General features: G+C 38.0%; 1 protein-coding gene across 8 annotated transcripts in view; it reads left to right on the forward strand.

Annotated features, from left to right (window-relative positions):
• The window catches only part of MAST4 (microtubule associated serine/threonine kinase family member 4), a 583,079-nt gene that overhangs the window by 301,146 nt on the left and 255,515 nt on the right, over positions 1-26,418 (forward strand). For 4 of the 8 annotated variants that reach the window (XM_058433846.1, XM_058433852.1, XM_058433848.1 and 1 more), the window contains 2 exons: positions 6,860-6,891; positions 23,976-24,011. In XM_058433846.1, the coding sequence (XP_058289829.1) occupies positions 6,860-6,891; positions 23,976-24,011 (68 nt within the window). The remainder of the gene's footprint in view (positions 1-6,859; positions 6,892-23,975; positions 24,012-26,418) is intronic. The other 4 variants (XM_032145417.2, XM_058433847.1, XM_058433853.1 and 1 more) reach the window with 1 other exon arrangement.

A 26,418-nucleotide genomic window follows, 5' to 3' on the forward strand; every position in this document is an offset into this window, starting at 1 on the left:
TTTTTTTTTTTTTTTTTTAGTAGGGACGGGTTTCGCCGTTTTGGCCAGGCTGGTCTTGAACTCCTGACATCAAGTGATCCACCCGTCTCGGCCTCCCAAAATCCTGAGAGATTATAGGCATGAGCCACTGTGCCTGGCTGGTTTATTTTGCTTAACTCGAGTAGCACAAATAAATATATGAAAGTGCATTATGATTATAGATACAAAAAGAAAATTAAATAAAATCTGTGAAAAGAGAAAGATAATTTAGGATTCTCCATCCATCTCATATTTCCCACAAGGATTTTACTGTTATTTTACAGATTGGGTGGTTTGACTGTTCAGGCATTTCTATAGGGATCTCCCTACTGGTTTTCCAGCTTGACTGCTGTCTTCATTTAGGAAAGCATGTATTTATGAGCAAGTTGTTAGAATGTAGACCATTTTTGCCTTCTGATGATTTACAGCCAAGCCCTGTGTAAGATCTGGTTCTATGGTATGAACTTTTTTGTCCTCTGCTTCTGCCTTCACAAGTGACTCTCAGAAATGCAGACCAGAAAAATGGCACCCAAAGCATTTCTTTAGGAGATCCTATCCCTGGATGAGCCTGTACACCCAGCTAATTTTATGCTTTGTCAAGTAGTGAGAGCTCCATTTTGAGTACCTTTCCTTGCCTCACACTGCTTCCCACTTGCAAAGGAAATAACTAAAAACCTGAAACTTTACCTCTGTAATGACAGCCTAGAAAATTAATATTCCCTAAAGAGAAAAACAATGCAAAGGCAAATGGTTTATGCAAACCAATAGTCCTTAGGGGGACTTAAAAGTACCAACCTCTAATAAACAGCATACGCAAACAACTTTCTCTCTAGATCTCTAGGGGTGGCGCTCAGGCGTTAATATTTTTAAAAACTCCCCGGGTGACATTAATGTGTCAACAGGCTTCAGAATCACTGCTTGAGCTGAATTATCTCATTCCTTTTTATTTTCTCTCCTCTGTTAGCATTTACACATTCAAGTAATACTGCATAATCTTGCACCTGGTGATAACTCTTTTGTTTTATATGTGTGTGTGTATGTTGCCCCAGCTAGCTTTTAAATGTGTTTTGTTTTTCCTCATGTGTCCCTAAAAGCACCTGATATACTGCCTTACACATCTTGGCTTCTTTGAACTCTTTTCCTAAATTAATTGTTAGTGCAGAGTACTTGCAGTAACTCAGTCATAGGATGAGGCCACCAATGACTAATGAAAGAAAGGTGATGATGGGGAAGTGCATGCACTTGAAATTCATTGGTGTCAGGAAAGTGGTGAGGGAATGGTGTGTACTGGACATTGCCACTCTGTTTCTACGTGGGGTTTGGGAGTGGTGGTGCAGAAGGCAAGTTGCTCAACTTCCAAATTCCCTTTGTTTTTTGGAGGAACTCCCAGAGTGTGGATCTTGGTAGCCTTGGCCCTACCTCCCACTATACTAGTGAGGGAGCCAATATTCCTTTTTCCTGCCCACTTGGAAGCTGGGGCAGAGACCCAGGTGTGATCATGTAACCCTCACAGGACACCTGCGTGGAGAGATGAAGTGAAGGTATGTGGGGGCAGTTAGAGATTGTTCCTGGAGGCTGAGCTCCCACTCAGTGTTCAGCTGCAGAGGTGTCCTAACTGGGCTGTTCCCTGGGTGTGGTCATACTTTCTGGGTTTAATTTTTTGGTTCCTGCCCACTTTCTGACCTTGTCTGCCCAACCATCCTATTGCCTTCAGGGGTGCAAGTAGCCTTCCATACATTGATTACTTGTCAGTCTCATTCAATTTCTGTTGCTTTCAAGAACCCCAGCTGCTGGGTAGAGCAACAGGTCAGTTAACGGTGTATAGCACAATCCTCCCTTCTTCTTTATTTTGAATGGCGAAGTCCCTGTGGCTTTGTAACCAGGTGTATCTGTTTTCCTTTTTCTATCAATTCTCTCCATTTCATCCAGTCCCATGGCTTTACATACCATCTTAGTGTTAATGACTCCAAAATCTACCTCCAGCCTTAACCTTTTTCTTGCACCCAGATTCGTTTGTCTAATTGCCTGTTTGGATTCTTCTACTTGGAATCCTTACAGACAGACGTCTTGAATGTAGCATGTCAAAGCTGAACTGTTTTTCCATCAAACTCCATTTGCTCAGGCCAAAAACTTAAGACTTCTTGTTTTCTCTTTCACGCTCCACATCCAGTTTCTGTGTAAATCTTACGAAAACATACCTCAAATCTGACTACTCCTTACCATCTTCATTGCTGGTTCTAGCTGGAATCTTTCTCACCTACAGTATTTCTATAGCTTCCTAAAAAGTTGATATTAAATGTGGCCTTAAAGTAAGCTTATAATATTTAGATATTTATCTGTTCATTTCTTCTGTCCTCCAGCCCCACACCAGTCTTCCCTTCTCCCTGTGTCCCCCTTTTGATACGCTTTCTTTCACATTTTGGAATAATTTTAAAATTTACAGAACATTTACAATACAGCTCAGAAAATTATTGTACAGCCTTGTTCCAGTCCCTCAGAATGTTGACATCTTATATAACCTTAATACATTTGTCAAAATCGTGACTTTAACATTGGTACATTGTTATCATCTAAACTACATACTTTATTTAGATATCACCAAGTTTTCCACTAATGTCCTTTTTCTGATTGAGAATCCAATTCAAGATTTTCCATTCATTCAAGATTCTTTATTGCCTTTAGCCACCCTTAGTCTTCTCCCATCTGTGACAGTTGGTCAATTTATTCTTGTTTTTTACAGCCTTGACAGCTTCAAGGAGCACGGGTCAGATGTTTTTAGAAGGTCCCTCCATTTGGGTTCGCCTGAGGCTTTTTCACGATTAGACTGGGGTTCTGGATTTTAGAGATAATACCACAGGCATGAAGTGTTCTTCTCACCACATCATATCAGAGGATAGCAGCGTGATGTCAGCGTGACTTAACCACTGATGATGTGAACCTTGATCACTCAGTTATAGTGGTATCTGCGGGTTTCCCCACTATAATGTTGCTATTGTTCCCTTTCTCCATTCTATTATTTGGAAGTGAGTCACTAGGTCCCAGCCCACTCTCAAAGAGAGGAGATTGAAGCTCTACTATTTGAAGAAGGGAGTATCTACATATATTATTTGGGCTTCCATAAATGTCCTCTTTTAAATCATAAATTTACCCTTAGTTAGAAAAGAAGCATTCAGAGATTCTCTAAACACATGTGGCATGTATAGCCATATTGTTTTGTTTGTCTATGAATAGCTGTTAAATACCAAAAATTATAAATAATTTTAAACTTACCACTGTGGCAATTGCTTGTACATGTAAAACATTACAGTTTTCTCCCCCGTCTTCATGAATGAGATGTTGCCTTCTCTTTTTGAAACTAAGGATGGCTGGGCAAAAAGAGCAGGATCATTTACCCTTCTTTCTTCTCAGACTCTCCATGAGTTTTCTTCCTGGATTGCAGGGATCTTTTGGTATCCTCAGGTATACTGAGAGATCTCAAAAATAACAGGATTCTCAGACAAGATTAATTTTATTTAATCTTTATCCTTAATGCTAATATTTGCTAGTTAACACTTAAAAGTCTGGGGGGGAGGATACAATATCAAGCAAGTAATGATAAACAGCAACTCTAAAAAATGCTAAACGTCATTGAGTCATCAATATCAATGAAAATCTAGAAATTTTTAATCTTAAGAATTTCTTTAATCCAGTTTCAATAATTAGCATATTGTTCAGTTCAGATGGATACTTCTTGCTGTTTTTTTCTTTTTTCCCTTTTTCTTTCTTCCTCCAATTCTTACCTGGCAGTAAATTTTTAACACACACGCCACATATGTCAAGCACAAGCTTGGGTTTATGACCCAGACCAATACCACGTCTTATCTAATTATCTAAGTATGTGTTAGTGACCTTATCCTGACATTAAGAAAATAAAATGAGGACACATACACAAAGTACCGCAGGGACTTTGGCGATAAAATGACTTGATGCCGTTCATTTACATCTGACAGGTGCAGATTTATCAGCATGTGGCCCTCATCCATTAGGGCAGGAGCTGCTCCCTGCTCAGGCTGCAATTGCTTAGCTCTCCTGGTATTTGCAGACTTTTGCAGCTACTGTTCACAAGGTCTTGGCCACAGCACATTCATTTCTCTCGCTTTATTACCATCACATCTGATTCCAATTTGCTACCAAATTGAGTTTCCATTCCTGAGCCTGACATTCAAGCCATCGGGTGGATTAGCTCCTACAGCTTGGTTAGTGTGGTAGCTTCAGGTCAGTTGACAGTGGCCTATTAAATGTCCTTTGCTCCTCATCTTGGAATCTCGGCTGCCATCCCGTGGAGCAGCAGTGCTGGGTTACCCACTGTAACCTTTCTCCTTGTTTAGAACTTATAATTCTAGACCTACTGGAAAGACTTCTGATTAAAAACAGATTTGGTTTTTATCCCTTATCTTGCTGTTTCAGCAGCTTTTTCTCAGAGCAAAGTAGCCAGTTTATGCTCGGGTCATTTGGTGGAATATGATTGATGGAACTATTTGGGTCATTCATTTGGTCCCTTTCCTCTTATATCTTCTGAGTGATCTATTTGCATATATAGTTGAAATAACATCTGATTTATTTTTTTGTTGTTATTAATGATAACACCTCAGGCACCTTTTATGCGGCTGTCAGATCAACTTACTGGACAGCAGTATTATTCGTTTGGTCTCTAGGCCTTTTGCTCTGCACTAGTATCAATGCCTTTCTAGGAGAAATGGCCGGAGCCTGGTACAGTGTGGTGTATTTTGTAATCTCAGCTACTCAGGAGGCTGAGGCAGGAGGATGCTTGAACCCAGGAGTTTGAGATCAGCTTGGGCAATGTAGTGAGACCTCATCCTAAAAATAAATAAAAATTAAAAAAAAAAAAAAAAGATACAGTGTGGTGAGCTGTTACTTCTAGGAAGTTCTCTCTTTTTGTTTTCTTTAACCTGAATACAACACTGATTTCTCAATGCTTATTGTAACCAAAGACCATGTATAGAAAATTACTCATTGGTTTTCTATTTATGTTTCGGTTCCCAAGGAAAACTGTCTTGGGCAGAGACTTTTCTCTTGTCATTAGAGGTTTTAGTAAATGAAGGTATATTTATGTTTCAGAATCAGGGAGCCAAGTTCAGCAAACACTATAATTTCTTGGAGCTAATCAAGGATTAAAGAAAAATGCAAAGCAAAACAAAACAAAAAGCACTTTACCACTGAACCCTAGAGCCCTTGAAAAGAAAAGGTTTGCTGTTGGGAGAAAGAAGACGACACTTCTTTCCTAAAATTGCTGATTGTTTTTCTTGCTTTTGAACAGTTATATGATTACTGTAACTCTGTATGGAAATATATTTGCCAGTTAATAAGTAAGGCCTGCTCTGTTTAAAGCAGCAGCCACAGAGCTCTCCTTCCCTCTGGTCTGATGCTCTCACTGCCACTTTCTGTAAGCTGTGCTGGAGTAAGTTGTGCTATGGAAAAGTGATAGTTGAGCCTGCTGTCAATGACAAACATTGAAATATTCAATAAAAATAAGAGACAGGAAAGGTGAGTTTGAAGCTGATGGGGAAATACCTTTCAAAGGATAGTGCTCAAGCACCTGAAAGGCAGAAAAATAAATGAAAATTATGGGCATGAATAACCAAATTTAGTCATTGTGTGCTTCATTTTGAGTTTAAATAGCCAAATGACTCATTGCTTCCTATTCTTTAATAATTGACAGCAAGTAATTATTCTTGAGCTTTGAAAACTTCATTAGTGGATAAGAGGTATTTCTGAATCTATTTTTGTTGATTTATTTGGTTGGCTTGTTTTCTTGGGTGGTTTTTTGGTTTTCCACAGCCTCTTGATGATTAGGTAGGTAAGAATTTTAAAAAGTGTGAAGGCACCCTTTTAAAACTATGAAGCACTCTAATAATTGTCGTGGTTGTCTGATTACCTTTCAGAAGTTGATTAAGCTACTTTTAAATATCCCAAGGAGGCCGGGCGTGGTGGATCACGCCTGTAATCCCAGCACTTTGGGAGGCCGAGGCAGGCGGATCACAAGGTCAGGAGATCGAGACCATCCTGGCTAACATGGTGAAACCCTGTCTCTACTAAAAATACAAAAAATTAGCCGGGCATGGTGGTGGGTGCCTGTAGTCCCAGCTACTCGGGAGGCTGAGGCAGGAGAATGGCGTGAATCCAGGAGGTGGAGGTTGCAGTGAGCCGAGACTGTGCCAGTGCACTCCAGCCTGGGCGACAGAGTGAGACTCTGTCTCAAAATAAATAAATAAATAAATAAATAAATAACCCAAGGAATAAATGGATGTTTTGAGAAATAATACCAAAAGGAAATCTTTTCCATTATTATTTTAAAAACAGAAAGTACAATGTTTGGTATGCATAATGTTTGTGTGAATATATTTCTGTTGAGGGCAAATAGTTTGATTTAATTGTCCTTTTCATTGCACCATTCATTTAATTATAATCCTGCAAAATGTCTCCTACTTCTTATAGTTAAATCCTGCTTGGATAAGTTCTTTGCTTCTTCAGATTTTCCGTATGCTCAATTGTAGGGCCATGTAACTCAACTCAGTATTTTACTGTAGTTGCTTTGGGAAGATTGATGGTTTTTCTGCTCTGGAATTCAGATAAGCTGTGTTTGTACCTTAAACACAGTGTGTAAAGAGAACTGTGTAAGAAGGGATCCAGCATAAAATTATGACATTAAAATGTTTTCAGTATAAGAAATGCCAAATCAAACATAATGAAGGATGATACATTCTATGTTATCCATTTGGTATCCTAGTAATCTAAGGTTAATGCAGCACTGCTTATATATGGTTTTTTTTTTTTTTTGCAGAAGGAGCTGAGTCTCCCCAGAAGAGGAAGTTTGTAAGTAGTAGTATTTTGTTTCCTTGTTTTCTTTTTATTAATATATAGTTTATAGTATGATTCTTCTCTGATTCATTAGTGGCAATTATAAAATGAATGATAATCAACTGAAGAAAACAAAAAACTGAATTTATTTATAAAAGTCAAACAGTAGTAATGATTTCATAATTTCCAGGGTTTGTTCCACATGGGCATTGTAAACCTAAATGTATATTTATTCGTTGGAGAATCTTAATTTTTTAAATGCTGTTATATAATCAAGCAAAAACATTATTTGGTCTGGAGACAGTATACATTGATTTGAATCAAGAATTAGTGTTCTTTATGTTCTGAAATCTATAATTTTTCTTTATACTATGGATTTTATATGGAGTAAATTATGTACTTTTGAATCTGAATCGGAGACTTTGAATCAGTTAAACTTTCCATTATTAGATCTAGATCTTATTGAACGGATTCATGTAATGACCTTGTATTAAAATAATGGATTTATGAACTTTGACTTGATTTCTTTATAGTGTGTTTTATTCTTTTATTTTTAAGGCCAATAATATATTTGCATAAATCATAATTTTTTCCGTTAGCAAGTTGCAGAATAAAATTGAGGACAGAATTAACTACCCTTAATATTTGACTACATTTAAGGTTGAATTTGTTATCCAATTGTACTGTGTAAGGGCTGGTCTGGAAACATTTACATTTGATGTCTGATTTAAGTTGAAGAAATTAGTAGATGGAGCACCTCCTTTAAAAAAATCGTATTTAAGATAAGTTTTTGCAACTCTCCTCTTGGAGGGTTAGAAGAATATGTGGCAACTGTTGAAATACAGGATTTATTCTAGGCTAAATTTTGGAAAATTTCAGCCTTTGCATCTAAGAACCAAAAATTCATCAGCTGTGAACATTTCATTACTGTCCATTTTGCTTCCTGTCTTTTGTACAAGTTTAGGCTGCCAGGCAGACACTGGATTATTATTTTTGGAGAATGTGCCTAGATAAATTGTCACTAGCTTTCAGCTTCCATCTCCCTGTGCTAGAGTTTAACAGAAAATAGTTTGCTATAGGAAATGGACTTAGAATTAAACTCTTTCCTCTTCTGCATCATGATTAGGACTCTGTTGCCTAAACTTGGAAAAGTCCAAACTTTTTGATATTTCGCATCATGATGAGACAAAAGAAAAATAGAAAACTGCATGAAATACTTTTATAGAAAAAAATCTTATTTTTTTATACTTTAAGGCTTAAACACGGTTTTTTATTTGAAAACTTAAGAACTTCAGTCAAATCTTGCTTTTAGCCTTTTTAATAGGTTGCACATGGGTTTTGTTTTTTGTTTCTTGTTTTATCATATTAGTGTTTCCAATAATATTATAAAGATAATTTTAATTACAGAATTAGATTTCATATTTCTATTTAAGGGTAATTTCCTCTTTTACACTTGAGTAAGTCTCAATTCTGTTAATGTTAGCTGATAGCCATGAGTTGATGTGAAAATATGTGATAAGGAAAGTATTTAAGTTTATTTGAGAAAATGGGATCTTTAGTGGAAAAAGAATAATGACATAAGTTTGTTTGGAGCCTATCCTTTGGAAACATAGTAAGAGAAAGTTTGAATTACATCAGAGCCATTTAAACTCTCCTCCCTATTAAAAGTCAATTGAGCATTCAGATGATGAGCATGAAGCACACTGTATATGTATATGTGAACACAAATCTACTTTTTTAGTGAATTCTGGGAGAATTAATACTTTCAAGTGAGGTAAACCAAAAATAAACATGCTATTTTGTATTTTCTATTAAACACAAATATTCCGCAGAGAATTAATGATGCCTGATATAGCTGTGCTAGAACCCAGTGTCACTCAACATTTTTAGTGAATACTGTACAGAATGCCAGTAATTACTCTCCTCATGCAAGGTTCTTTCATGACTTTGAGAAAGGGAAAATGCTTTTTAAAATAAATGCTAGACTGATTTTATACAAATCTAATGAAGAAAGGCACAAATGTATCTTTACTAGTATCAGTTAGCCAACATAATAGTACCTGGTAATTAAACCTGTTAACACTTTCTTAGTTTATTTACTGCATACATGCCTCCTCCATAAATGCTTTGAAATCTTTTTCTATCTTCTCTCAGAAAGATTGGGGATTTCCTCCTGCAAAAGAAATCCCCAAAGTTCTTTTCAGTCTTATTGTTGTTGTTGTTCCATATCTTAACAGTAAGCAACTGCACACAGTGTGATGTATTTCTTATTGTCTTTGGTTATACAGCAATGTGATCCAACTTGTTAGAGAGTGTGTACCTTGATAAAGGCTGAAAAGGCCTCTATTTTGATATATCTGCTGCTTCAAATCTGTATGTCTTGAAAGATAGTAGCTTTAAAACTGCATTTTCAGCATTCTGAAACTTACGGGGTTTTCCAAATTTTTTGGAAAAATTTGAATATTGCTTTAAATAAGCTTAAAGGTAACTTTTATATCCAGAATCATGGTAAAAACATATATTAAATTGAAAGCTTTCAGAAATGAAAGACCACAGGAAATTTTTTTGTTATTAATTGAAAGTATAAAAAGCAAACTATTCTGTCTAGAAAAAGAAATTCAGATCTTCACTAATTTATTGTTTACAATCATTTTAATGAGAACTAACTTGAAGACTCTCTTGTTTTATATACATTTTTAAAAGGTGCAGAAGCAATGATTGTGACTGGGTAATAGACAAGAGAAGTGAGGGAAACTGCTTTCTAGGCAAGATGCTGTTATGAGATTATCAAGTAACTCCAGATCACTTTTCCAGAGGCATTCCAGCTTCCTAGACGGCTGGATTTTAGCTATTTCTCTTCTTTTTCCATTCAACGGATAGCCATTTGCCAAGGCTTCTTCTGATCCCAGATTCTTCCTGTACTTCCCCCCTCATTCTCCTTGGAACTAAAGTTATCACATTGTCCTATCCCCCTCCTTCCAGCTACCTGTCAAAATCATAATATAGTCCGATAATGAAATATTATACAGCAGGTAAAGTAACCGAACCAGAGTATACATACCAGCAGGTATAATTGCCAAGAATAGAATGATAAGCAAGTGCTAAAAGCAAATTCCAGGTACAAGATGGCATTTATATTATAAAACTTAAAAATATGCAAAACAATATGTTGTTTCTGAATACAAGCATTTACAGTAAAGGTCTAAAACATGCATGGAAAGCAAGTTTATGATAAAGGTCACTTACTAGTGGAGAGAATGAAAGACATTGGATTTGAGAGGCCTCTGCAAGGAGTCTCACGTACATCATTAATGTGGTAGTGTTATTATGGGAGTTTATATTATACCCTCTATATTTTTGGTATTCTTGAAATATTTTATGTAAAATACTCAGTGATTGTTTCGAAGCAGGATTCAAATTGCTTTAACCAAGTATTTATGTAGTAGATTTTTAAGTAATTTGAATAACAATTATGTAAAGATTCTATTTTGAATAAGAAACTATATCACACCTGTGTTTTTTGTGTGTGTGTGTGTGTATTTGGTTCATTTTGTCTCATAATGAAGATTGCTCCAAATAAATGATTTGACAATAACTGAAATATCTACAGTAGCAGACACCAATTGGTTCTTGCCAGAGCATCATAGAAAAAATTATGATGATAAATTGTGATAATCTTGAAATGCTTTAGTATATACTACCTCAAGCCAGGGGATGAAGCAAATGAGATAATAGCATTTATGATGGTATATTACTACACTTAGCTTCAGAACTAGATTTGTTGCTTTAGATTTTTATCTCACTTTATCCATCAAAGAGATGTGACTCTGAATGCCTGTTCTTTGTGTTCAGCAAAGTGCCCAGTATAGTAACTACATAGTGCAGACATTTGTGGAGTCTGTACAAATCTATCTCCCCCTCCTGGATTGGGAGCCTCCAAGCAGTGGACCTGCCCTGTTCTCTTAGGTTCTGTCACTGTGCCTGCTCCCTGAGCACAAGTGGTGATGACATGGCTGGATGGCTGGTGCCAGATCCTTCATGGTTTCAATTCAGTGTGGAACACATCAACCTTCTGCATGTTGTTTGATTTAGATTTTTCTAATAACGAATTTGTACTGTCTGTATTTATGAAAGTGCCGTTATTGTTGTGGTACTTTTTTTCACCCATATTTTGAATGTAAGTGCTGAAATTACATTTCTAAGTGGAAAAATTCACAGGGAAGTGTTTGTTTTCAGGCGAGGAAAGTGCAAAAAGTGGAAAAGCCCAAGATGTGAGCCCAAGATGATTAGGAGCAAAACCAAGGTGTCCCTGGCAGCCACTATTTATTTTTAAAGGACCCCTTTGTGTTTGGTTAATTGCCTGAATAAACAGCTCTCCAGGACAGACAGGCTTCTTTTTTCATGGAATTCCCTAGAGTGCCTTGATGGTGTTTATACCCTGGAGAGAGGAGCAGGAAATCAGCTCAGGCCATCGGCTCAGGCCAGCTCCTGTGCCTCCTCCTGCTTTTAAGTGGTCTTTCAGATATCTCCGTATAGAGAAGAAGGAAACTGTACTATGTATTCTTAGCAAATAGATTCTCCCTGCTACTTAAAATGACCTTTCCTCCACCTTGTTGAATTATAAGCCTTGGTGCATTGTTTCATGGCCTTGTAGGTCCGGGATCTATAAAATTATCTGCAATTATCACTTCATTTTAGTAGAAGCAGTGACTGACACTTGGCAGTTTCTTAGCTTTAAGTTCTCTGGCCACACATGCTTGCTTGCTTGCTTGATTGATGGATTGGTTTATGATATTTGATTGTGACAGCTGTTTTAAATTTATTTTTATTTAAAAAATTTTTCCAACTCTTTTGAAAAATAATTTCAACTTTTAGGTTCAGGAAGTACATGTGTAGATTTGCTACAGGAGTATATTGCATGACACTAAGGTTTGGGGTAAAAATGACCCTCACACCCAGGTAGTGAGTGAATATAGTACCGAAGCGGTAGTTTTCCAGCCCTTTCCCCCTTGCCTCCCTGCACTAATAGACCTAGTAGACCCCGGTGTCTATTGTTCCCGTCTTTATGTCCACACACATGCTTTAAGGATGCTTTTAAAGGAATATCCAAGGCCAGGCACGGTGGCTCACGCCTGTAATCCTAGCACTTTGGGAGGCCAAGGCAGGTGGATCACCTGAGGTCAGGAGTTCAAGACCAGCCTAGTCAACATGGTAAAACCCCATGTCTACTGAAAAATTAAAAAATTAACTGGGCTTGGAGGCGCATGCCTGTAATCCCAGCTACTCCAGAGGCTGAGGCAGGAGAATCACTTGCATGCAGAAGGTGGAGGTTGCAGTGAGCCGAGATGGCGCCCACGCCAGCCTGGGCAACAGAGTGAGACTCTGTCTCAAAAAAATAATAATAATAATAAAAAAAAGGAATATCCAGCAGCAGGAACCCAAAGCAGAAGCAGCTCCCAGTATGTATAATAGTCCTGGAAAAGTATGTCTCTGCATGCTGAGGAATTGCTGAGAGTATTCAAATTATCCCAGAGGCAATTTAAAAGGTTTTGCTTATTTTAATTAACTGATCTAGCAACACTACTAGCAGCTGGTAACAGTATTCCTCTTTATAGAGTTTGTCAATGAAAGAGTCAAACTCTGTAAAATATTTGAAGGGATTTATTCTGAGCTCAATACGAGCGACCAAGGCCTGAGGTCCTGAGAGGTCCTGAGAACATGTGCCCAAGGTGGTTGGGTTACACTTGGCATCATTCATTTTCAGGAAACATAAGACACCAATCGATACATGTAAATTATGCATTGATTTGGTCTGGAAAGGTGGGATAGCTGGGTGGGTAGTGCTTACAGATCATAGGTGGATTCAAAGATTTTCTGATATTGGCAATTGGTTGAAAGAGTTATTATCTAAGACCTGGAATCAGTAGAAAGGAGTGTCTGGGTTAAGATAAGTGATTGTGGAAACTAGGGTTCTTATTATGTAGAATAGATGGTAAATGTCTCTTATCAGGCCTTAAAAGGTATCAGACTCTTAATCTGTCCTGGATCAGGAAAAGTCCTGGAAAAGGAAGAGATTCTCTACAGAATGTAGATTTTCTCCACAAGAGACAGATTTGCAGAGCCATTTAAAAATGTGTCCAAAATATATGTTGGGGTAAAGTACTTGAATTTCTTTCAGGGCCTGCTGTCTGTCATGTGATGCTGGACTAGAGTCACATTGGAATTTGGTCTCTTATGCTACAAAGAGCCTGTTTTATCAGTCTTAAGATCTCTGTTTTAACGTCAGCTGGTCGATTGTGCTGAATTCCAAAGGGAAGGAGGGTATCATGAGGCATGTCCGACCCTCTCTTCTTATCATGGCCTGAACTAGTTTTTCAGGTTTGCTTTGGAATGCCATTGGCTGAGAAGGGGGATTCATTCAGTCAGATGGGGGACTTAGAATTTTATATTTGGTTTACATGTTTTTATGATTTTTCTCCATTCACCCTTTCATTATTCCTCTGAGAGTGGTTGGAGTCTATTAGGGCTGGCCTTGGAATAAGTGGGCTAGGTATCTACTGGCATTTGATAGTTTCAGGTCTGCTAGGAGGTCAACCCCCTCTGACCACAAGGGGGATTTCCATCTTAAACACATCTACCACGTGTCAAACATTCCAGTACTAGAAATTCATTCTGCTGGATCTTGGAGATGTCTTTGGTACCTCACTGAAATGTATGTACCTTTGGTCAGGGCAGGTTGTCACCCAAACTAAATTTAGCACAGCAGAAGACAATTCATTAATGGGATGCTTCTGGTGAACTGGCAAGAAACAAGGCTAGCAGAAAGTTGAGCAGGAATTGAGAACCATTTTACCATATGAATACATTAATAAATGTATGAAAAGAATAATGAACTTATTTTACCGCTTTCTAATTTTGCCTTTCTTGGTTAGGGACAGTAAAGGGTGTCCAGAGATGAGATGGAAGATGAGAGTGACCAACAGAGGGAGAAAATATTGTCAAAAAGTAGTTAAGACTACAAAGCAGGGGATCTTGATGGTAGCTTCTGGGTGGAGCTGGGCCTGCTAGACTTCTGAAATAGAGTTTGTCTTATAGTAGATGGATTTGTTGGAGAACTTTCTCCTTGGTTCAACTAAAACTGGGTTTTTATCACACGACCAGGAAAGATTAGGCTCGTGGACGTATAGAAGGGTGGGGAAAATGGAATTTACTGAGTGAAAAGGAAAAATAACTCTCAGCAAAGCGAGAGAGAGTCCTGCTAGGAGGTTTCCCACTTCACAGGTAGAATCCCAGGTCACCACACAGGAACAGAAGAGGCCAGGCTTCTCCCCATTGCAAAGGGTGCAAACTTCCCGAGGCTTCATCTCATCCTCCCAGAGTGCAGGTGGGCATTACTTAGAAAGAATCAGTCGGGAAAGGGTAGGCTTCATCCAGGATCAGCAGTTCAGTATTTCAGCCTCCAGGCTGTTTTAGGCTTGAAAGTGGGATTTCGCCAGGAACCCTTGGCTGTCTCCTGTCTCAATCATATTGAATTGTATGCATTGGATTAGGGTATTTCTAAAATTGGAATTTCTAATTTTGACACAAGATAGGAAGTGAGCTTCTATATAATTGAATGGGCATATGTTGATTGTGTGTGTGTGTGTGTGTGTGTGTATTTTTTAAAAAGAAGACTTACATTCAGGCCTGTTATATATCAGAAAATACTGCCTTGACTGCCTGTCTAGAAAAGTAGTTTGAGTAAAGTGGGATTATTTCTAGAAGGCAAGGAAAGGGAATCACCTTGGTTTTTAACTTACTTGAATTACATTTGTGAGATTTTCAGCAAAGTAAAGGCAATATTTCCTGAAAGAGAGGGAAAGAGTTTAATTCAAACAAAATAAACGACATGTAAACCATATTTGAATAAATTTTAAAATAAATTTAGTTTTCTTCTTAGCACTTTCTGTCCTCCCACCCCCACAAATATTGAAGCAAAAATTCAAAATATCTATTGTCAAAGCCACATGGAAGTCCAGTGTCATTTTGAATGTTAGAAACCCAAAAACAAAACAAAGAAAAAAATCGAGTGTCGCATCTGAATTAGCATTTAAAGTGGCATGTTTATATAAAAAGAGAACAGTGTAATCTATCCTGAGAGTAAAGAGAGGATTTCAGACTGTGGAAGAATGTCAATTGCATTTATGTATTCATCCAATAGCCAGTTTGGTATTTGGCACATATTTGCAGCTTTCCTTAGCACACATGAATTTGTCTTCTGTGAAGTGGGTAGGGAAGAGATTTGGGATATAGGAACAATGTAGGATTGATCTTCTTACCTTTGAAAATTATATGAAGACCTTAGTTTTGTCCCAGGGGAGAGGGTTAGGTTACCTGTGGGGAGGTTTGTCAAAATCTGTGTGCATTGCCAAACACCCTCGGGAATGCAAATCAGAATCTAGTGTGTATTGAGGGCAGGGTAAGGTAGAGGCTTGAGTACTTTTAATGAGTTTTCAAGGTGAATCTAAAATGCCACTCCCAGTTGAGAATTAATGTTCTTAGAGTCTCGGGGGGTGTGCGTAGTGGTGAAGTGTGCTTTTGGATAGCCAAAGGCAAGAGCAGAAGTTCCCTATTTCATATTACTGGAATAACTTTTTAGCAAATCACAATCCAGTAGGATTGGGGGAAAGTTTTTTAGTGAGCAGTCCTTTTCAGCAACGCTTATTTAGAGTGACCCATTGAGAGAGGCAGATAATCTGTGCTGTCTCACTAAAAGTCACCTTCTCACATCTGTTAATCAATAGGCAATCAATCACTGAGTAGCATTTTGGAGCATAGACTCAGAAGTCACGCTGCCTGGGTTTGAATCCTGTCTCTGCCATTTAGCCAGCTGTGTGACCTTAACCTCTATGTGCCTTAGTTTCCTAAAGTAGAATGAGAATATTATTGTGTCCTCAAATTGTTTAGAGGATTAAATTAATATTTGTAAAGTGTTTATAACAGTACCTGGCATACAATTAGTGCTGTATGTTTTCTTAAATAAATAAAATATATTGGGAATTATGCCCTTCTTTCTCTCCCCCCCAGATCATTTATTTTTGTCCTGTTGAGTTAGGCAAAAGACCACAAAGTAGGCTGGGGAAGTCCCCTTAAAGCCAGATCATTGGAGTAGCATTTTCTCAGGGGCTGTTCTGTTTCCATGAAGAGATGTGAAAGGGGCAGTTGACCCCACGTCCTTGGATAGATCTTGCACTTGTACCCTGTGTTGGTAACCCTAGAGACATGAGCTTTCTACATTGCTGTGGAGACAGATCACACATGTGTTCTGGCTCAGTATTATGAGGCCGTGAAGGAACTCACTCCCTGTCCTCAGTGGCCCCTCTATCAGATTTAAGCCATCTCTTCTCAGCAGGGTAATCAGGATACTCCTTGAAATTGTGTTTTGGGACTGACAGGTGTTGATAGAATAATATGGTATATTATAGTGGTCTATATGGAAAATTTTAATCATAGAATTTCAGAGCTGGAAGAAGCCTTAAGAGAAGTCTGACTGAAAATATCTTTATTTAGTAAACAAGGAACTAATGACTCAGAGAATTTGAGGCTTGCTTGTGCTCAGGGAGTATATATGTTGATTGCAAACCATGACCAAAATTGAGGGTTCCTAACTCCCAGGGTCTGGCAAGCAGCCTTTCCTTTTTGAGGTCAACATGCTTGGGTTAGAAACATAGATATCAACAAGGGAGTGGGTACTGATATCGTTTGGCTGTGTCCCCACCCAAATCTCACCTTGAATTGTAAAAATCCCCACGTGTCAAAGGTAGGGCCAGGTGGAGATAATTGAATGATGGAGCTAGCTTCCGCCACACCATTCTCATGGTGGCGAATAAGTCTCACAAGATCCAATGGTTTTATAAATGGGGGTTCTTCTGCACAAGCTCTCTTCCCTGCCACCATGTAAGACATGACTTGCTCCTCCTTCACCTTCCGCCATGATTGTTGGGACTCTCAAGCCATGTGGACCTGTGAGTCTATTGAACCTTTTTCCTTTATAAATTACCCAGTCTTGGGTATGTCTTTAGTAGCAGCGTGAGAACAGACTAATACAGGTATGTTTTGTTTTATAAAGAAATGTGAGCATCAACACCCACAGTATGGACCCAATAAAGGGTAGACCTCATAGAGTTTGCTTGACTTCACCATGTTTGTCATAGTTTCTTTGAACACTTTGGAAAGCAAAGCCTCAAACTTGCCTTAAAAGCATACCCTTCACAGTAGCTGAAGGGGAAACCTGCAGCCACACAACCAGCACTACCAGGATGCTGAGTTTACCTCAGACTGTAAAGAGAATAGTGACAGCCACACTGGTGTGGTGTAATGGTCCCAGCTGCAGTGACTGGCAGTCCCCAAATATATTCATTATCCAATTAGCCATGTGAGCAGAGCAGCTGAATTCTGTATTGTTCTCTCCTTACCCCTGCTGTGTGGTAGCAAGTTGGGCTCTGGTAGCTCCAACAGGGAACTGTGGAGAGGTAGGACTTCTCTTGTGTCCTGGTGTTTCTTGGAAACTGTGCCATCTCCTCTGCCATTTTGACTCTTGAGATTTAAATTCTTCTTTTACTCCATGTGGCAGTAGACTATCAGACTTAAGTAACTGCAGGAAAATACCACACCAAACGGTTTTTAGGGTTTCTTTCTCTACTTTTCTGGGTTAGGGACCTCACCCTCTGAGGATTTTGGTGGGCCATTTTTTTTCCATCTGAATATACATGTGTTTTCTTTCTTTGTTTTTTTTTTCTTTTTCTTTTTCTTTACTTTTTTTTTTTTGAGATGGAGTCTCACTCTGCTGCCAGGCTGGAGTGCAGTGGTGCAATCTCGGCTCACTGCAGTCTCTGCCTCCCTTCAGGTGATTCTCCTGCCTCAGCCTCCCAAGTAGCTGGGACTACAGGTGCGTGCCACCAAGCCCAGCTAATGTTTGCATTTTTAGTAGAGACAGGGTTTCACCATGTTGGCCAGGATGGTCTCGATCTCTTGACCTCATGATCCGCCCACACTGGCCTCCCAAAGTATTGGGATTACAGGCGTGAGCCACTGTGCCCGGCCCATGTTTTCTTTTAATAAGTTGTTTTATGATGTCACCTCTTCTGGGATGATGTTGAGGGCTTTCCCATGCTTAAGTACAGGAACATGAGACAAACCCATGGAAATGCCAGTAACTGCACACTTCCTCCCAGTGGCCGTGTAAGCTCTGCTTCATCCCACGCATCACTCACATAACTTTTGACCAGCACTGTAAGGAAATTCTCTGCAGATAGTTTTGTGAACACATTTGCATGAGAAGAAAAAGTTTTATTGACTACAGTCTATATGTTTGATTTGCATGTGGAATCACATGCAAATGGTGGCAGGAATGTGACCTAGCATAGACACATTTAAAACTTTTTTTAGATTGCAAATTCTGATAATAAATTCAGGCTGGATGCAGTGGCTTACTCCTATAATGCCAGCACTTGGAGAGGCCAAGACGGGGATTGCTTGAGGTCTGGAGTTGGAAACCAGCCCGGGCAAAATAACAAGACCGTCTCTCCAAAAAAAAAAAAAAAAAAAAAAAAAAAAACCAAAACACAACAACAAACCCCCCCCCCCAAAAAAAAAAAAATTAGCTAGGCATGGTGGCGTGTATCCATAGTCCTAGCTACTAGGGAGGCTGAGGCTGGAGGATTGCTTCAACCCAGGAGTTTGAGGTAACTGAGCTGTGATCATACCACTGCACTTTAGCCTGGGCAACAGAGTGGGACCCTGTCTCTAAAAAATAAATAAATGAATGAATTTAAACGTGTATTATAGAAATATAAAGTAATCTTTCAAGAAATACTTACATATTTTGTAGATGTTATGTGAAGATGTCCTTTATCAGAAAATACTAATGTAGCTTATGCTTTGTGCTCTTTATCATGCAGAAAAAATGATTTTTAACTTTTGGTGTGTCATAGAAATCAATGGGATTAACCTTTTGGTAACATTAGCATCGAGTGCCTAACTCTCCCTAAACCCTGATTTTCCAATGCGGTCTTAATTATTGTTATTGAGGGTGGTGGTATATGCTTTTACTTAGAGGGGTCAGCTTTGAGGCAGAGATTATCTTCTAGATTTATTTATTTATTTATTTATTTGTTTGTTTGTTTGTTTGTTTTTAGGAAATTGAGGAGGGCATTTGATTTGAGAAATTGGTACTGTGTGCCTTCCATATGTGGCTGCTGTAGAACAAGTGGTAATGTTAATTGCAGGGAGAGTGGGACCTTCCCACTGGACTAGCAGCAGGACACAGTGAGGGAGAGTTTTGCTCCTTTTCTCAGCTCCTTTTGGCCTCTCTCCCTAGGCAGTAAACATTCAAGTTTGCTTTGCATAGGGCACATGAGTGGGTTTACCAGGGGGTTTGTATTTCAGCATATAAACCATAGTGTTTAGTATCTTAACAAATCAAGAATCAATTATCTGCAAGAATAAGCAGAAGTTTTTTTTTGTATCTAGAATAAATTAGCTCAAATGCTAAAACCAGTCCTTGTGGATTAAAGAAGCACTTGGAAGCAATGAAGTATATTTTTAAAATGCACTTGACATCATACACTGGAATGAAATTAATAGATCACTACACAGTTTTCATGTCTTAGAGGAATAGTGGTGGCTTTTTAAGGTGGATTTCTAAGGTACTACCAATATGTATGTAGATGTAGTTGAATTTGATAGAATCATGGGGAGAAATGCCATCAAACACCTGGTTAAAAGCATATTACTTAATTATTATCTTTGAGAATTCAGGCCACTTAACTTTATTCTATTGTTTTCTCTTTTTTTGTTTTGCTGAAAGATGTTGGTCGGACATACCTTTAAGATGATGGTGGTGATTGTCTTGGGAGGCACTTAAAAGGAGAATTAAAACAAAGAGACTTCAAATTGGTTTTCTTAAGGGTCTAAGTCTTTCCCTCCCAACACACACCACATCTACTATTTAATATCATCTAGGCTGTATTATGTTCATGTAACCAAGAATTGTGAATTCTGTTTGTGTTAACCCACAGAGGAATTTAAAACCACAAAACAAAACCTCTAAAACTGCTTCCTTTCATGGATTCCCAAGTAGCACGAACCAGTTTCAGCTGTCCCTACATGGTATAGTAGTGAGGTTTTCCCCAATAGCTAGCATTGCATTTCTCTCTTAAAAAAGTATTATTGAGACATAATTGGCATACAATAAACTGTACATAATTTAAAGTGCACAATTTCATAAGTTGATATGTGTATACGCTCGTGAAACCACCAGCACAGTTGAGATAATAAAATACCCATCTCCCCCAGAAGTTTTCTCCTGCCGCTTTGTCATTGCTCCCCCACCCCCACATCCCCAACCAACTACCAATGCTTTCCATCCCTAAAAACTAGTTTGCATTTTTTTTTAAATTTTACATAACTGAGTGATATTGTATGCACCCTTATTTTAGGTCTGGCTTCTCACTCAGCATAATTATTTTGAGATTCGTCCATGTCATAGCATATGTTAATCATTTATTAGGGTTTTTTTGCTAAGTAATATCCTATTGAATGACTGTGTCAGTTTTATTAGTCTCTTGCCACTAGACATTTGGGTTGTTTATAGCTTTTGGCCATTATAAATAAACCTGATATATGTGATCTGTAAATGTTTTCTTCCAGCCTGTAGCTTGTGTTTTTATTCTCTTTATAGCATCTATTGAAGAGCAAAAGCTTTATTAATTCATTCTTTAAATGCTTTTGGTGTTGGAGCTAAGCCATCTTTCTCTAATCCAAGGTCACAAAGGTTTTCTTCTATGTTTTCTTCCAGAAGTTTTGTAGTTTTAGATTGTACATTTAGGTCTATGTTTAATGTTAGTTGATTTTTATACATGGAGGGTGAGATATGGATTGAAGTTCATTTCTGCATACACGTCTCTAATTGTTCCCGCACCATTTGTTGAACAGGCTATTTTTTTCTCCACTGAAATGCTTTGAACTTTTGTCAAAAATTAGTTGTCTGTGTATTTGTGTTTCCACTTACAGACTTTTTATTTCATTGATTTGTCTTTACATTAATCTACTGTCTTGATCATTATAGCTTTATAATAAGTCTTGATCTCAGAAGCATTAGTATTCCAACTTTGTTCATCTTTTTTCAAAGTTGTTTTGGCTGTTCTAGTTGCCTTAATTGTAGAATCAGTTTGTCAGCTTCTACAAAAAAAAAAAAAAGCCTGTTGATATTTTTATTGAAATCGTATTGAATCCATAGATCAATCTGAGGAGCTATGAAAAGTTGACCAGTACTTATACTGAAATTCTAGTCTTAGAGATGGATGAAAGAGGACAATGTGTAAGCTGATACAGTGTGGAAAGATGGGATGGAATGGCCCCCAAGGTGTGCTGATGGAGGAGAAGGACCAGGCTGGGGAGACTGAGTTGAGGAATGAGTGATCATAAATGAGCAAATACTTGTCCAAAAAGCCCCTCAGAGAAGTGCAAGGGACGTAGTTGGGTGGGTGGTTCAGGGAGTAGCTCAAGTAATGATTTGAAGCTGAAATCAGAAGGAACTAGCCACATTTCTTCTAGAAAGAACTACAATGGAGAGCTCACGCTTAGCATAGAGAGGGGGTAGAAGAGGAAGAGTGTGACCAGAGGAGGTTCAGTGGCTGGGGAGAGAACCACGGGTCCAAAATGTGATGCAGGGGACACAGAGGGTTACATCATGCTTTAATGATTGCTACATTGCCTGAGTCTGATACAACAATGAAGGTCAGTTATACACTTGAACTGATTGCTTGTCTAGGACAGTGGGTCTCAACTGGGGGTGATTTTACCCCCCAAAGATGACATTTGACAATATCTAGAGACCTTTTTGGTTGTCACAACTATTTGGGGACCAGGTCTTCTCTCACTATGTTCTAGTGGAGAGAGGTCAGGGATACTGCTAAACACCTACAGTGGACAAGACAACCCCAAAGAATTATCTGCCCAAAATGTCAGTAGTGCTGAGGATGAGAAACTCTGATCTAGAAATCGAGAATCAGAAAAGAAGGTGGAGGCCCAGCGAGGTGGCTCACGCCTATAATCCCAGCACTTTGGGAGGCAGAGGCGGGTGGATCACTTGAGTTCAGGACCTGGAGACCAGCTGGTCAACATGGTGAGACCCTATCTCACCTAAAAATACAAAAATTAGCCGGGCATGGGGTGGCGCACACTTGTAATCCCAGCTATTCAGGAGGCTGATGCGGGAGAATCACTTGAACCCGGGAGGCAGAGGTGAGCTGAGATCGTGCCACTGCATTCCAGCCTGGGCTTCAGATTGAGACTCCATCTCAAAAAAAAAAAAAAAAAAAATGTGGAATGAGAGCTGATTGTTTGCTCTGAGATTTCATGTTTTCTTCTGAGGAGAAATATTTGTTCTCTTGTGTAGTGACTGTGGGATGTTTCCCTGGATGATAAGAAATCAGTCTGTGGGACTCCTCTTCGGGGATATTTTCAGAAGATTTCTAAAAAGGTTATCAAATAAAGCTAGTTTAACAAAAGAATAGCTTGACTAAAAGTAATTGGAAGAAAATTTTAGCATTTGAACTAGTGTACTTAAGAAAATTATTCTCTTTGGACATGGCATTGTCCATAGATGAGTTTGTCAATTAATGTACTTTTCAATACAAGTAATAGAAAACCTAACTCCAAGTGATTGGAGGAAAAAATTGCCAGCTGTGTAACTAAACAGTTGAGGCTGCACGCGGGCACTGGTCCCGAGGCTCAGTGCTGTCTCAGGGACACAGGTCCTCTTGCACTGGGGGGCTGGTCCTGAGGCTCACTGCTGTCTCAGGGACACAGGTCCTCCTGCTCTGGGGGGGCTGGTCCTCAGGCTCACTGCTGTCTCAGGGACACAGGTCCTCCTGCACTGGCTGCAGGCTTCCTTCCTGGCTCACCCCTCAGTGTCTGCCTGCAGTTTCCAGAGTTAATGGAAGAAGAAGAAATTTTCTTCTCCTACCGTTATGGGTTTCTCTTCTGTTGGACCATTTTAAATTATGTGTTGAATCATGAACATGGGAGTGTTTCTAGCATGTTGTCATTAGCTTAGACCTGCGGTGTCCAGTGCAATAGCCACTAGCCACATGTGGCTGTCAAGCTCTTGCAATGCGGCTAGTCCAAACTGAGATCCAGAAGAAGAATGCGAAATATCTCATTAGTAATTCTTATGTTAATAGCATGCTGAAATGATAGTATTTGTGGATATATTGGGTTAAATGTTACTAAAATTATGTTAACCTGTTTCTTTAAAAATAATTTTAATGTGACTACTAGAAAATTTTAAATTGTGTAAGTGGCTCTGAATTGTATTTCTGGTGGAGAACAGTGGCTTAGAGCGTCCAGGAGTCCTTGGAAATGGAGTGTAGTCAGTTCCACCCAAACTACATGGCTGATACGCAGGGGGGAAAGAGATGGAATGGAAATTAAGTAGCCCCAAATGGACACAATGGGGAGACTGGCATAGGCAAAGAATGTTTGTTCATTGCTACTCTTTTACTAAAGGTGAATGTATAGAAATGCTACTGTACTACTATTTATAAAAGTTAATAACATAGTTTTGAAAATTATGAAATTACTATTGTGCTTATAGTAACTAGTGAAACAGCACAAAGATATACAAAGAGGAAGTAAATGATCCCCATCCCTTCCAATCCCTGTCTCTATCCACAACCTTAGGTAGTCATTGTTAGACTGGTGTGTATTCTTCCATTCTTCACTTCATATGCATACAGGTGCAGGTACCTTCGTATACATTGATTCGTTGCAGTTGTTGCTACTACCTGTCTTAAACAAGATGTGAAGCACCCACTCTTCAATTTTCTTTTGTCACCTTATCAGTCTTCCAAGTCAGTAGATACAAATTTATCCCATTTATTTTAATAATTATATTATGTTCTACATTATAGGTGTACCACATTTTATTTAACCATTTTCCTATTGACATTCTTGTTTTCAGTACTCCCTTTCTCCCCTCCCCACAACAAACAATGCTACAATAAACAATTTTTTTAACCTATATCCTTACGTACTGGTCCTTTTTTCTCCTATAGGATAGATTCCCAGAAGTGGAATTGCTTGGTCAAACGGTATGTGTATTTCTAATTTTAATAGCTATCACTTTACCCGAAAGAATAGAAAATCACTTTCACCTATAAGAATGCCCATTTCCTACATTCTCACCAGCACTTGATGTCACTGCCCTTAATTCTTTCCAATCTTACTACGCCTGGTCATTACTTTAAATTGCATTTCTTTCACTACCACTGATGTTGAGTATATTTTCATTTGTTTACTGTTCATTTACATTTCTCTTTTCTTCATTTCATGCTCATTTTCACTGCCCATTTTTCCATTTAGTAGTGTTTTTCAGTTTCTACAAACTCTTACGTGAAAGTATTAATCCGTTGTTGTATGTGTGCAAATGTCTTTGCAGTTTTTATGTTTATGATGTCTTTTGCCAAATGAAATTGTTAATTATTATTTAATCAAATATGTCTTTTTCTTTATTGCTTCTGAATTATTTGTTTTGCTCAGAATGGTTTTGTCCACTCTAAGGTCATGCAGATTTTCTTTTAAATTTTCTCACCATTTTTAAAAAAAACGTTCAATCTTCAACTTAAAATTTTGTACACGAGATGAGGTAGGATTCTCTTTCTTTTTTTTTCCCTAGATGGATGACCAGTTACTTAAGTCCTAGTTAATACAAGAAAATTTATTTTTCATGGGATTGAAATGTTGTCCTTGTGACATATAAAGATGCCATATATATTTGGAACTATTTCTGGACTCTCTAGTCTGCTCCTATCTGTCTGTTTCTGTGCCAACACCATTCTGTTTTGAATACACTGGCTTTTCTAGTGACTTATAATTTCTGGTAAGTTCTCCTTCACTCTCCTTTCATACTTTCATGACTTTTTTTAGCCAGTTATTTTTCCACATTGTTCTGGTTAAATTAAAAATTTAAAATTGAAGGAGTTTTATCTTAAATGCTTTTAAAATGAAAGGTAATATAACACTACTCAATACGTAGAACCAAAAATTTAATATTTCTCAATGTAGGGATCTCTTTACTTGATGCCACTAGTTGGAAAAATATTTACTGAGAAACTAAAGGTTACTACTTCTGTCAGTTTTAATTCTTTAAAAGTGATTTACTTTATCTCTGTGATAATTGTACAATTATGCCAAGATGCAAATATTGGGATACAGCCATGACTTTTTAATTATCCAATAATTATATTATTGCATTAAAGCTTAAGGGGTTGAAGTTTTCAGTGAATGTTAAGTTTTTAGTTTGTATGTCTGTTTATGTAACAAATTATGAAGTATACCCATATCTGGATTGGTTGAGAGATATGTAAATATGATGTGAACAAAGAACTATAACTGAAGTGCACAATAAACCATGTACTTTGGAATCTTTTGTGACTTAATTCTTTTTAAGCTTAATGTTGAATATTACGTGGACTTTAGAAATTGTCACACTTGAAACTGTGGATAAAGTTTTCGAGTATTTGATATGCTTTTGACCATTCTTAACTTTTAATTTACACTGTATTAATATGATATTAACTTAATTGTTTTTACTGACATTCTTAATTGCTTTTTGGAATTCATTAGCTGGTATAATACTAAAGTAATAAATACCTTGTGTTTTTCTAAAGACATCTGAAATAGTGGAGCTAAATACTAAAACTGGGATAAAAATAATGGTAATTTTAGCTTACAAATAAAGACAAATGTGAGGTCTCTATTTTACTTATGGAAGTAGAAGGACATCCTCAGTAGGTTCTACCTATGTTTACTTGATTAAGTAGGAAAAATTATTAGTTTATTCTGTAGTGAAAAATAAAATGGTGAAATGGTTGGTATATATTATTGAATGGTATATATAGAGTGAATGGTATATATGTTAATGATATACTTAGATAAAATAAAATTGTTTTAAAAATTGAGATTTTGTTCGTGACCAGCTTGGCCAACATGGCGAAACCCTGTCTCTATTAAAAATACAAAAAATGGCTGGGCATGGTGGCACGTGCCTGTAATCGCAGCTACTTGGGAGGCTGAGATGGGAGAATTACTTAAATCTGGGAGGCGGAGGTTGCAGTGAGCCGAGATCAGGCCACTGCACTCCAGCCTGGGTGACAGAGCGAGACTCTCAACACACACACACACGCACACACATGCACACACACACACCCACACACACACACACAAATTTGAGATTCCTTCTAATTTTAATAGTAGTATAATTCACATAAATAGATTGATATGGTACTTTCTTACATGTATATGAATATTAAAGATAACTAGAAAAGGGGAAATTAAGTTACTTGCATTAAGAACAAAAAAGGACAGTCAACTTAGAGTTGAACTGAAACCTTCCATATGAACTTATCATCTGTACTAAATCAAAACAATTTTCCATCTCAGTCTAAAGAAGGTAATAAACAGGCTGGGCGTGGTGGCTCACACCTGTAATCCCAGAAC

This window comes from Hylobates moloch, unplaced genomic scaffold, assembly GCF_009828535.3.
Source record: "Hylobates moloch isolate HMO894 unplaced genomic scaffold, HMol_V3 SCAFFOLD_23, whole genome shotgun sequence".
Lineage (NCBI taxonomy): Eukaryota > Metazoa > Chordata > Mammalia > Primates > Hylobatidae > Hylobates > Hylobates moloch.